At 44.7% G+C, this 13038-nt stretch overlaps 1 protein-coding gene across 3 annotated transcripts in view; it reads right to left on the bottom strand.

Annotated features, from left to right (window-relative positions):
* PTDSS2 (phosphatidylserine synthase 2) overlaps positions 1 to 13038 on the bottom strand; it is a 100528-nt gene that overhangs the window by 53749 nt on the left and 33741 nt on the right. The window contains exon 1 of one of the 3 annotated variants that reach the window (XM_040328363.1): positions 2340 to 2401. The exons of the other annotated variants lie outside the window; for them this stretch is intronic. Coding sequence (XP_040184297.1) covers positions 2340 to 2386 — 47 coding nt within the window. The 5' untranslated portion in view covers positions 2387 to 2401. Of the gene's footprint in view, positions 1 to 2339; positions 2402 to 13038 lie in introns of those variants that run through there. 3 annotated transcript variants of the gene reach the window in all.

The following is a 13038-nucleotide window of genomic DNA, read 5'->3' on the forward strand; positions in this document are numbered from 1 at the left end:
ACTGTAGCTCGCGCTACAATGCCTGATTTTATGGTAAAAGAAAAAAAAAATTTTTCGTCGATAGGGTGAACCCCCGCTTTAAGTTGGCCCTCCCTTTGCAGCTATAACAGCTTCAACTCTTCTGGGAAGGCTGTCCACAAGGTTTAGGAGTGCGTCTGTCATTCTTCCAGTAGTGCCATTTGTGAGGTCAGGTACTAATGTTGGACTGAAAGGCCTGGCTCACAGTCTGCACTCCAATTCATACCAATGGTGTTCCATTGGGTTGAGGTCAGGACTCTGCAGGACAGTCAAGTTCCTCCACCCCAAACTGGCTCATCCATGTCTTTACGGACCTTGCTTTGTGCACTGGTGCGCAGTCATGTTGGAACAAGAAGGGACCATCCCCAAAGTGTTCCCACAAAGTTGGGAGCATGAAATTGTGCAAAACGTCTATTAAGAGTTCCCTTTTCTGGAACTAAGGGGCCAAGTCCTACCCCTGAAAAACAACCCTACACCATAATCCCCCCTCCACCAAATAATTTGGAGCAATGTACAAAGCAGGGTCTATAAAGACATGGATGAGCGAGTTTGGGGTGGAGGAAATTAACTGGCCTGCACAAAGTCCTGATCTCAACCCAATATGACACCTTTGGTATGAATTGGAGCAGAGACTGCGAGGCAGGCCTAATCATCCAACCATTAGTGCCTTTATCACACAAATGCACTTCTGGAAGAATGGTCAAACCTTCCCATAGACACTCCTAAAACGTTATGGACAGTCTTTTCAGAAGAGTTGAAGCTGTTATAACTGCAAAGGGTGGGCCAACTCAATAATGAACCCTACGGACTGGGATGCTATTAAAAAAATGTATGTGCGTGTAAAGGCAGGCGGCCCAAAATTTTTGACAATATAGTGTATCGAAGATATACAATGAATAAACTTAATGAATGCAAGCTTTACATTTCCAGAATGACTGTCCTAACTACAAATCAAGGCTCCACCCACAAGGTTCATTATGCCTTAGTCGGGGGCTCCACCCATGAGGTGCATTATCCCCCACATTGGAGAGGACAAGACAAGCCTTCAAACTGTACAGTTTGAATCAGATAGACCATGAGAAAAACCGTGGCAGACTTTTGCACACACAGTAAATATCTGCTACATAGCCAAGGCCCTCAGGAAATTGGGATGGGTAGGTAAACTCTTAAAGCGGAGTGCCACCCTAAAGTGGAACTTCCGCTAATCAGAACCCTCCCCCCCCTCAGGTGTCACATTTGACACCTTTCAGGTCTGAGACAGGTATTTGCACCCACTTCCAGGAACACACTGCTGGGAACTGCGGGTAGTGCGTCTCTCCTCCATTCCCCCCCCCCCCGGTCTGGGAAATACACAGCTTCCAGAACACAGCGAGGACCAGTGACGACGGCGCAGTGCGACTCACGCATGCCAAGTAGGGAATGAAGCAGTGAAGCCGCAACGCTTCACTTCCTGATCCCCTCACTGAGGGGCAGCGAGAGATGATCGATGGCTCGTCTTCTGCTGCCGACGTCGCTGGACTCCAGGACAGGCAAGTGTACATTTATTAAAAGTCAGCAGGTGCAGTATTTGCAGCTGCTGGCTTTTAATATTTTTTTTTACGGCAGAGCTCCGCTTTGAGCTCCAGGCACAATAAAAGCGGACCAAAAAAAGTAAACAAAGGCACAAGCTGACCATTTTATTATCAGCAGCACTTTATAGGAAATCCCTACCTATCTTTTACAAGGTAACAAATATGATTATCTCTGCCAAGCCCTGGTGACTTCAGGTAGACTTTTCTAACATGCGTGGTGATGCAGAGACCTCGTGTTACATTCCCCCTTGCAAAGCCACTTACCATCTATTCCACAAATGCATTTCCCATCAAATGTGAACCCATGCCTTCTACAAAATAAATGCAAACCCCAATTATCCATTCTAACAGCATGGGACTTGGCATTCTGGAAACTAGGGAAGATACAGCATAGCACACATATGAGCCAATGTTTTTATTTGATCATGAAAAGAAGAAGATTACAATTACAAGTTAAACACATTTTCAGCACACACCCTCATAAAACGTGCAAACTTACCAGCATTTGAAAAATACCACATCAAAAATGAGTTTACAACTATGTTCTATGAAGAAAGGAACAAGAGGATTGTCCCAATTAAACCCATATCAAAAGAACAGATTTGCTACCCATATAAATAAAAAAAGTTTCCATACATACCACAAGCACTAAAGCTTTCTACTACAGGGCGTTCTTTAATGCAGCTTTTACTTAGCCTCTGGCATCTAAAGTAGCATACATCTAATTGTATATGGCTTTAAAAGGCTTACCTATGATTTTTATATTTTCCACTCTCTGTTCCTAGTAATGGCAGCATACCAGGAATAATGTGTAATACATAGGGAGGAGAAAAGAAAATCTAGATTAAACAGTGTTCAATGAAAGGTCTTTGATGGCCTTTCCACGTTGATTGTTTTCTTTGCAAGGAATACCTGCTAAATTCCAGAACAGCCCTTCAAAACACAGAGGAACCCTTGTAAATAACTGTCAAGTCTTGAGAAACCCTGCAAATAATTGCTATATGTACAGCTCAAGGTACATTAACTGGAGTAATACGTTTAAATGTAGGAATAAATAAAAGATGGCGGCAGGCTCTGTATTTGACCCCCACTCTATACATCAGCAGTCTCAAAACTGCAGCCCAGGAGCCGGATGTGGCCCTTTAGGCACAATTTCCCCCAATTGTGTGGCACCATTTTCCCTACTGACACCATCAATGGGGCACTATTTCTCCCATTAACCACTTAAGCCCCGGACCTTTAGGCAGCTAAATGCCCAGGCCAGGTTTTGCGATTCGGCACTGCGTCGCTTTAACAGACAATTGAGCGGTCGTGCGATGTGGCTCCCAAACAAAATTGGCGTCCTTTTTTCCCCATAGAGCTTTCTTTTGGTGGCATTTGATCACCTCTGCGGTTTTTATTTTTTGCGCTATAAACAAAAATAGAGCGACAATTTTGAAAAAAAATTCAATATTTTTTACTTTTTGCTGTAATAAATATCCCCCAAAAACATATATAAAATGTTTTTTTTCCCTCAGTTTAGGCCGATACGTATTCTTCTACCTATTTTTGGTAAAAAAAAAAAAAAAAAAAAAAAACGCGTTTATCGATTGGTTTGCTCAACATTTATAGCGTTTACAAAATAGGGGATATTATTGCATTTTTTTTTTTTTTTTTACTACTAATGGCGGCGATCAGCGATTTTTTTCGTGACTGCGACATTATGGCGGACACTTGACAATTTTGACACATTTTTGGGACCATTGTCATTTTCACATCAAAAAATGCATTTAAATTGCATTGTTTATTGTGAAAATTATAGTTGCAGTTTGGGAGTTAACCACAGGGGGCGCTGAACGTGTTAGGCTTCACCTAGTGTGTGTTTACAACAGTAGGGGGGTGTGGCTGTAGGTCTGATGTCATCGATTGTGTCTCCCCTATAAAGGGGATGACATGATCGATGCGCCGCCACAGTGAAGCACGGGGAAGCCGTGTTTACATACGGCTCTCCCCGTTCTTCAGCTCCGGGGAGCGATCGCGACGGAGCGGCTATAAACGAATAGCCGTGCCGTCATCCCGGATCGCTCCCCGAGGTAAGCCCCCCGCAGCACGCAGCGGGAGGGGGGGGTCCCGATCGGACCCCCGAACCGCGGAAAGGCAAGGACGTATATATACGCCCTTCTGCCTGTCCGTGCTATTTTGTGGACGTAAATAGTCGTGCGGCGGGCGTTAAGTGGTTAAAAGCAATGAGGTACGGATGTTGGGGCATTTTTTACTCCCAATGGCCATAGTCTGGCCCCTCTAAAGCCTGAAGGACAGTAAACTGGCCCTTTGCTTAGAAAGTTTGGAGACCTCTACAACAATAATTTTCTGAAAAGTGTACCCTTATACATGGAACCCAGACTAGAACGGACTGCTGTGGAATCAGACTTTTATTCGCCTTTTTTATAATCCGATTTTGGGCTTTGGAGCAATACAGACAGTTCTGATTTTAGATACGATGAATAAGGGTCAGAAAAAAGTGAATTTTTCGTTTAGGAGGGAGGAGTGCTGCCTTTTGGAGAATACCATCCCCACCAGCAAACATGGAGGTGGAAACATTATGCTCTGGGGGTGTTTTTCTGCTAAGGGGGCAGGACTACTTCACTACACCAAAAAGGGACAATGGACGGGGCCATGTACCATCAAATCTTGGGGGAGACCCACCTTCCATCAGCCAGGGCATGGAAAATGGGTCGTGGATGGGGATTCCAGAATGACAATGACCCAAAAATTACCACCAAGGCAACAACGGAGTAGCTCTGAAGAAGCACATTAAGGTCCTGGAGTAGCCTATTCTCTAGACCAGGGGTCTTCAAACTTTTTAGCCAGAGGGCCACATTGTAGATTTTACAAATATTTGTGGGCCGAAACAATTTATTCATTATAAATAATTGAATAAAATAAAATCTCATCATAGCCTTTACGCACGTCCGTGTCCCCCCCTCAATAGTCTCCCCCATATCTGTGTCACCCTCAGCGTGTCCTATACATGTCATCTTCCGCGCTCCTTCCCCACCCGACGTTACACACACGGAAGGATCTTTAATGCAAAACAGTGGGTGGGTAGCCGGGAGGTGCCGCGCTCATGACGTCACTGGCTGCTAGGACATAGTCGGTCCCAGCAGCCAATCCTAAAGCACGGAGTGCAGCGGCTTTGTTTGGAACCTGCCAAACATACTGCCAATAACAGCAGCTGCTGTTGGCAACTTGGCAGAGTCTGGGTGAGCTGCGGACCGGATAAAAGACCCAAGCGGGCCAGATGTGGCCCGCGGGCCGGGGTTTGGAGACCCCTGCTCTAGACCATAAGTCTATAGAAAATATGTTGAGGGAGCTGAAGGTTCGCGGTACCAAAAGTTAGCCTCAATGAGATGCGTGCAAACCTGGTGGCCAACTACAAGAAACGTCTGACCTCCGATTGCCAATGAGGGTTTGCCACCAAGTACCAAGTCATGTTTTGCGAAGGGGTCGAATAGTTATTTCACACAAAAAAAAAAAAAAAATTATAAACTTTATTTAATGTGTTATGGACTTTTTTGTTGCTATTCAGTCTTTCACTGTTATAAAAAAAAAAAACTTCCATTGTAATTATAGACTGATCATGTCTGTCAGTGGGCAAATGTACAAAATCAGCAGGGGGATCAGATACTCTTCCCCCCCCCCCCCTCACTGTATACACAGTGCCTATGATTGGCTGTGCGTACTGACGGCTTCCTGGCAGGTACGATCCGAACATGCCCGAGCCCATCATTACAGTGGAACATAGGGGAAAAAATACACAGAACAAAAGACCAGAAATCCATGAAAAACTTTGGAAAGAACAAAGCTATTGCCCATAGCAGTTGCTTTGTTTTTTATTACCAAAAATAACTGAAACCTCTGGTTTCTCTGGGCTTCAGTTTTTATACGTCAGCCTCTGTCTATGTCCTGTGTTATAAGGTGTCCTTCAAACCCCCCTCCCCCCATCTGTGTCATGCACGGTTCTAGAAGGTGCCCTGAAATATGAACTAAGAAACAAACATAACGTATACTACACATGTCATTTGTGGGGGGTTTTTTCGACACACACACGGACAAAGAAAAGCCCTGTGATGCATGTCTCCTAACTCCACTGAACTAGAGGCTTGTGAAAGTAATTTGAAAGTGATAAAGTGGAAGAAAGGCGACGGTAAACTGGATCAGGCTGGCGTAACTAGAAACCAGAAAGAGATAATCGCCTAGTACACAGTCTGGATCTGAAATTCACACAGATGAACTTTAAAATATTTATATAGAAGAAAGTCGCAGAAGCCCAATAATCAAGAGCATCAGACCAGGGAGAAAGATTGGTGCATGGTGGAGTCTAAACTCCAGCCTTACCTTCAGTCTAGGCTCAGTATAGGATCCTCTCCTGTATCGAAATTGCTTACTCAGATTTAAAGAGGAGGTTCACACAGAAAGTGAACCTCAGCTTTTTGGGTCCCTCCCCCCCGGTGTCACATTTGGCATCTTTCAGGGGGGAGGGGGTGCAGATACCTGTCTAAGACAGGTATTTGCACCACTTCCGGGTTCTGACCCTTCACTTTCCGATTTCCTCACCGAGGATAGCGGCGGAAGCAGCCGAGGACCGAGAGATTGCTCAGCCTCGTCTACTGACATTGCGGGCACGCTGGACAGGGAAGTATCCATTTTTTAAAAGTCAGCAGCTTCCGTATTTGTAGCTGCAGGCTTTTAAAAAAAATCGTGTGGACCTCCGCTTTAACGGCACACTGTAAGCTTCTTGCAGTGTACATTAGAAGCCAAATCAAGTCAGAGCCCGCTTCTCATTTCCTGAAGGACTAGCACATTCCACCACAACCTTATTGCCCCGCCTCTCCCTATCCTCACTATTCATTCATTGGATGTATGTTCTTTCAATCATAATCAACATCACATGTGGCAATACCTAGGATGGTCTCCTTACAAATGCAGCCTGCCAAGAAACGCCCCTCTAGACCAGTGGTCTCCAACCAGCAGCCTATATACAAGGGGTCTTCAAAACGTGTCTGCACGTTCATATTTTTGTTGGAACGGGAAGCGTTTTGCTGATGGTGTCAAAAAGTTACTACGATGCTGGAAAAAAATGCATCGCAAAGGAAGGTGACTAAGGAAATTCATAATAAAATAAAGACTTAAAAAGGGGTTGTAAACCCTTGTGTTTTTTCAAAACTTCTGTCACTGACCAGCCCCTCAGCTTTACTCACCTGAGCACCGTAATTCCCACGCTGGAGACTTGCTCACGCACTCTGCCAGTTTAGGCTCTTGATTGGAAAGATTGATGGCAGCACAGCCATTGGCTCCCGCTACTATCAAATACAATGACGTGGGCACCGAAGCTGGCATTCTGTCTATGGACTCGGGAGCCCATCCTCACGGGGACCCCCAAAGAGCGCTTCTCCTAGGTGGTTTCTTGATGCAGGAAGGAGCCATGAGTGCCGTTGGGGGACCCCAGAAAACAAGGATCAGGGCCACTCTGTGCAAAAAAAACTGCACAGTGGAGGCAAGCATGATATATATACACATATATTTTTCCATTTTTATGAAAAATGAAACTTTAAGAACCCTTGTATATATGCATTTACTTACCCGTTTGAGCAAGTACAAGTTTATGAAAGCAGAGCAGCACTATATTTTTGTTGATGTGGAAATACATTGTTGGTGCATGCAACAGCTTTATTTAGGTCTTTGGTGGTGTATTGGCATCCTCTGGCAAAGCACGAGACTTATTTGATTTTATTACCTAGGTGTGTCTCCATGGAAATACAGCCTGCCTATGAATGCCCCTATTCTAGACTAGTGGTCTTCAAACTGCGGCCCTATCCAGGCCTTGAAGCACCATTCCTTTCACCGACAGACGCAGGGGACCATTCCTTTCGCCGACACCGATGGGGCACTATTCCTCCTGCTACGGACTACAGGCACAATGTCATTTTTTTTTACTCCCAATGACACCAAGGCATTTTCTACTCCCAGTGGCCACTCCGACCCCCCTAAAGTCTGAAGGAAAGTAAACTGGTCCTTTGTTTAGAAAGTTTGGCGACCCCCTGCTCTACATTGACACCCACCCATCAAGACACAGACATTTACATAGCCCCATTAAGAGCAAGCCCACTGATTGCATCAGGTCTTAGGCAAGGTGTCGATGTTTTCAGGTAGATATGTAAACCACCCTGCCAGCTCTCCCACCAGCCATGATCTGCCTGCATCACATGATGAACTGCGATCGGCGCTTACATGGACCTACTAAAGTATTTTCTAAGGCCAGCATTTTTTTTTTTAAGTTTTAAGTGCAGAGTTTTGTGCTCCGATTCAGAATAATCTTCCAGGATCCTGCAATGTTCTGACATATATCCTTTAATCTTATTTTTTTTCTTCCTTTTTAAATCCCACTTCTGAGTACGTATCCTCGAGCTTTCTGCTTTCTCAGCAATGGTTTTTACAATTTGTGCTTTTTTGCCAAACAGCTTCCCATTCCTATAATTCCCCAGCGAGGAGATAAGAAGATTAAAGAGTGCATGTGTATGGCAAGAACAGCTTGGAGAAATGTTTACGTGTCAAACTAGTTTGGGCTAAAAATATTGAATTCTGAGCATGCCATAAGGAGAAACTTTGTTATAAAGTAACCCTAGGCATTATATTATGATATGGGCTATATTTTACACTTTGGTTTGACCTCATTGCTAAACAAGCTGCCAACATATAAGCTTAAGTTGTCAGCTTCCACTGACCAAACCAACATTAGCAGGCATTGTGATCTGAGCAACTTTGCTACAATAAGGCAAGTGCAACTGCCAACTAATAAACTGCAGCAGTGTACGAGACGAGAACAAAGGCAACCCTCCAGCTACCCATTGTTCTCAGAGTCTGCCAACCTTTTAGCTCCATGCCTTTTTTGGGTCAATCTTTTACAAAGTAGTGAAGCCAAGAAAACAACATGCCTAGGTGAAAATAAATCAGCGTACACATGTAGATTTTTTTTTATCATTCAACCTACTGGAAACTCACAGAACCTCTACATCAAGCCGATGTAGGCATCCCTCCCGCTGTCTTTGTATTCTGGCTGCCATTGGTTGCAAGCGCTGATCAAATGCTGGTTTGCCAGCATGACCAATTGATAGAAGCCAATTGTTACACCGGCTTGAACAGAGCTCTAAATAAGAACTGAAAGTCGCCCGGTTCCCGCTGAACTAGCCGACTTTCATTTTGTGTATACTCCGCTTTAGGTCGGCCTTACTCCAGCAGCCTCTTTGGACATCAGAAATCTCAGGAGACAAACAGCTTTTAATGTGGCTGGAGGAGGGGGGCGGTCTTGGTGGTGGCTGTCTGAACCCAGAAGAGTCAGCTGGCTCCAGGTGGCATGAGGTAAGATGGCAGATCACAGTGGAAAGATGCTCGATTCCCTAGGTGATCAAGTGTTCCGCATATCCCAGCAAGCCAGGCAAGAGGGTAAAAAGCAAAAAAAAAAAAAAAAAAGGGTAAAGTTCCTCTAAAACCTCGTACACACGATCCGACTGTTGGCCAACAGAGCGTCTGATTTTTGTCTTCATGGAGTGTGCCTCGGTCTTACATACCAATGGTACACAATTGTCGGCAAACAAACACGAACGTAGTGATGTACTACAAGGAATTTCAGCTTGAGCGCCACACTTTGGGTACCTTCTGCTAATTTCATGCTTGGTGAGCATTGTATCCGAGCACGCATGTTTGTACTTTTGACTAGTGTGACAGACTCATGCACCGACGATACGAAAATTTACTAGCCTGCCATCCAACATTTGTTGAAAGTTGGACAATTGTCAGAAGGAGCGTACTAAAGGTAAGATTTTAGGACAACAGTCTGTCAGACAATCCCCTGCCAATCGGATTGTGTGTACGAGGCTTAAAGCGGTGGTTCACCCTGCAGAACAACATTTTAGCATACAATTCGGCATAGTAGCGCGAGCTACAGTATGCCGGTCTTAATTTTTTTATCGCCGTACTCACAGTGTAATCGTACATAGTAGATTCTGACTGCCCGCGGGGAATGGGCGTTCCTTTCAAGAGGGAGGGTGATTGACGGCCGGCTCTGGCACGTCACGCTCCCCGAAGACAGCCGGAGTAGGTCTCGGCTCTTCACGGCGCCTGCGCACAGACTATGCGCAGGCGCCGTGAAGAGCCAAGCCTATTTCGGCTATTTCTGGAGAAGCGTGACGTGCCAGAGCCGGCCGTCAATCACCTTCCGTCTGGATTGGAACGCCCATTCCCCGTGGGCAGTCGGAATCTACTATGTACGATTACACTGAGTACGGCGATAAAAAAAAAATAAGACCGGCATACTGTAGCTCGCGCTACAATGCCGAATTTTAGGCTAGAAGAAAAAAAAAAAAAAATTTATTTTATAGGGTAAACCCCCGCTTTAAGTCTGCAAACTGCCAGCACAGAAATTACAGTGCCTAAAACATTTTCCTGCCAATTCTGATACTGGTGCAGAGATATATATTCCACAGAAAACTTCCTCAGGACAGCCCAGTTGAACAAATAAAATATATATTTAAAACTGAGAAGTACAGCCAAAGATCGTTTGTTCTGCACTGTGACCCATTTTCAGCCAACAGCGGGCTAAAGCCAGCTGACATCACACAGCCGGTCCAGGCTGGGAAGAGATTGCGACCACATGGTTGGGATCCACCCACATGCCTAGACCGCCAGCCACTCCCACCCCCTCCAAAGCTCAGCGCTCCAGTGAAAGGAGGGGGGGGGGGTGTAGAGCAGACACCAGTGACCGATAGTCACCAGCACTCTGCTGATGAAGCAGCCTTGGAGCCGGCAGGGGACAGATGCAGCATTGAAGTGATGCTGCATTCACCTAGGCAAGTCATAAAAAATAAAATAAACTATACTTCTCCTTTAAGAACATACATTTTTATTACTCAGTTATTAAGCTTCAAGAATACAGTATTTTGGCATCAACTCTACTGAAGGTCAATGACAAAAACACAAGGATTAAAACCAAGCGAATCATTCATCCTTCGACGACTTGTTGCCCCATGAGGCAAAGACAATGGCAGGATCAGTTTGCTACACTCCAATGAAGACAATCACTGCAAACCAATCACAGACAAAGGACATTTTTGCAAGGCATTCTGCATGATGCCCTTATGCTTTCGCTGGCAGCAATAGGGCACTTCAATATAAATATGCAGGAGAGATCAGGTATGGCTATGAAAAAACACACAGGTACGCAGAATAAACCAGATGCTTGGTGCCAATCTCCAGTCTATAAATCATACTGGGTGACAGCACAGTTAATACTGAATAGACCAAGTAAAGCTATAAATTCATTACAGGGTCTAAGGTAGCACAGAAAAAGTGAACCAGCCAGCCTTAAGCGCCCATGCACGCTGGGGCTCTCCTAAACTTTCTCCCGGCAGAAGAAAAGCAGATTTAATTATATTTTTAAAAATCACCTAGTTTGTGTTTTTGCAAACACATTTAGTGTAAAGTAATTGAGCTTTCATTACATTTTATTGGCCAGTAATATCTGAATTGTGTGTGAGAGCTTTAATGTATGCCATGTGAGATGATGTGTTTTTATCTTCAATAAAGACCAACCTTGTTGTTAAAAAATTATTGGCCAGAATATTAAACCTCTGTAAGGCCCCTTTCACACTGGGGCGCCATTCGAGCAAAGCCTCATCTGCAATCGCTGGTAAAGCACGGCTAAGACCTTAACGTTTTAGGGCTTTTTTGTAGTGCCTTAGTGTGAAAGGGTAAGGCGTTTTTACAGCGCTTTCAATTAATTTCAATGGAGAGGGGCGTTTTTGGAGCTTTTTTTTCAGCGCCCAAAAGCTGCCAAAGATGCTGCTTGCAGGACTCAGTGTGAAAGGGTCCATTGAGATGCATGGAGAGCGTTTTAATAGCGCTATTTTTAACACTAAAACGCTGTAAAAATGCTTCAGTGTGAAAGGGGTCTAAAATAGGCATTTTTGAGCTGCAGTGTGCACAAGGCCTAACATTTATAAACACAACATCTCTTTTAAAAACAGATACTACAGTGTGCTTTTGATTATTACCTTATTAAAGCGGAGTTCCTACTAAAAAAAATAAAAAGATAGAGAGAGATATTATATAGATATAGATATAGAGAGAGATGGATATTCTAGATAGAGATATAGATAGATATCTCACATATATACAAATGTTGCAGCTGCTGACTAATAAAAATGACTAATAAAAATCGGGGTTGTGGAATCTGGGACCTGCGACGTGTCCCAGATGATTGCAGAGAGGGGAAAGGTGAACTTCCTTCCAGCGGTGCCCTGAAGGAAGTGGGAGCTGGAACTCTAAAGTGTTTCAATCCCGTCCAAGAAATGACATGCCACTTTTTACCTGTAGTAAAAAAAAAAGTTAATTGTAAGGGTTTACAATCACTTTAAAGCCTAAACATTTTTTACCTTCATGCATGCCTTGCATTATGGTAAAAAAAAAGGTTTAGGCATTTTGTCCTTCACAATCCCCCCCCCGCCAAACAGCCACATCTCTTCTCTCCCCTCGCTTCCAGGTCTCGCAGCTTTGGCAAGCAATTGGCTTCTGGTGCCGTCTATCAGACAGTGACAAGGGAAGCAGGCCGAGTCCAGTCTAGCTGCAGTCTAGACACAGCAGCAGGGCTCAGGAGCAAGCACGCATGAGAGCCTCCATGGGAAGCGGATTCCTGTGAGGGCACTGGACGGAGATGAGGAGCCAGCACCACCAGCGGGGGACCAGAGAAGAGGACATTTCGGTGTCGCTCGCACAGAGTAGGCAAGTAGAGAGATATTATTATTATTATTATTATTATTATTAATATATATAAATTTTTTTTTCTAAAGTGTTATTTTTAAATGAAAAAAATAAAAAACAAGTTATACTTGCCTACTCTGTGTAATGGTTTTGCACAGAGAAGCCCAGATCCTCTTGGGTGTCTCTTCGGCCCTCCTTGCCCATGCCAAGTGTACCCACAGCAAGCAGCTTGCTATGGAGGCACCCTAGCCATGGCCCAGCTCCATGTGCCCAGTCAGACACAGAGCCGTGGCCCAGCCCGCCCTCTCTCATTGCTCAAAGACTGACAGCAGCAGGAGCCCATTTGTCCAAATTCGGAATCGGCTGTTGAAAGTGTGTACATGTTCGCCCGATTCTCTTATATTATGTACCTTAAGTTCTAATTACTGAGGCTGCATTCACACTTAGGCGTTGGCGATCTGCGGCGTTTACCGCGACAAATTGCAGCGTTTTTTTAACCACGATTTGCCGCGACAAAACGCAGCGTTTTTAACTGCGATTTTGTATAGGAAATTGTCGGGTATGGAGAACGCCGAAGCCGCCCGATATGCCGCGTCAAAAAAGGGTCCGGGACTTGTTTGAGCTTCTGGCGTGGAGATGTGAACATCTCCATAGA

The sequence above is a fragment of the Rana temporaria genome, chromosome 11, assembly GCF_905171775.1.
Source record: "Rana temporaria chromosome 11, aRanTem1.1, whole genome shotgun sequence".
In the NCBI taxonomy this organism is placed as follows: Eukaryota; Metazoa; Chordata; class Amphibia; order Anura; family Ranidae; genus Rana; species Rana temporaria.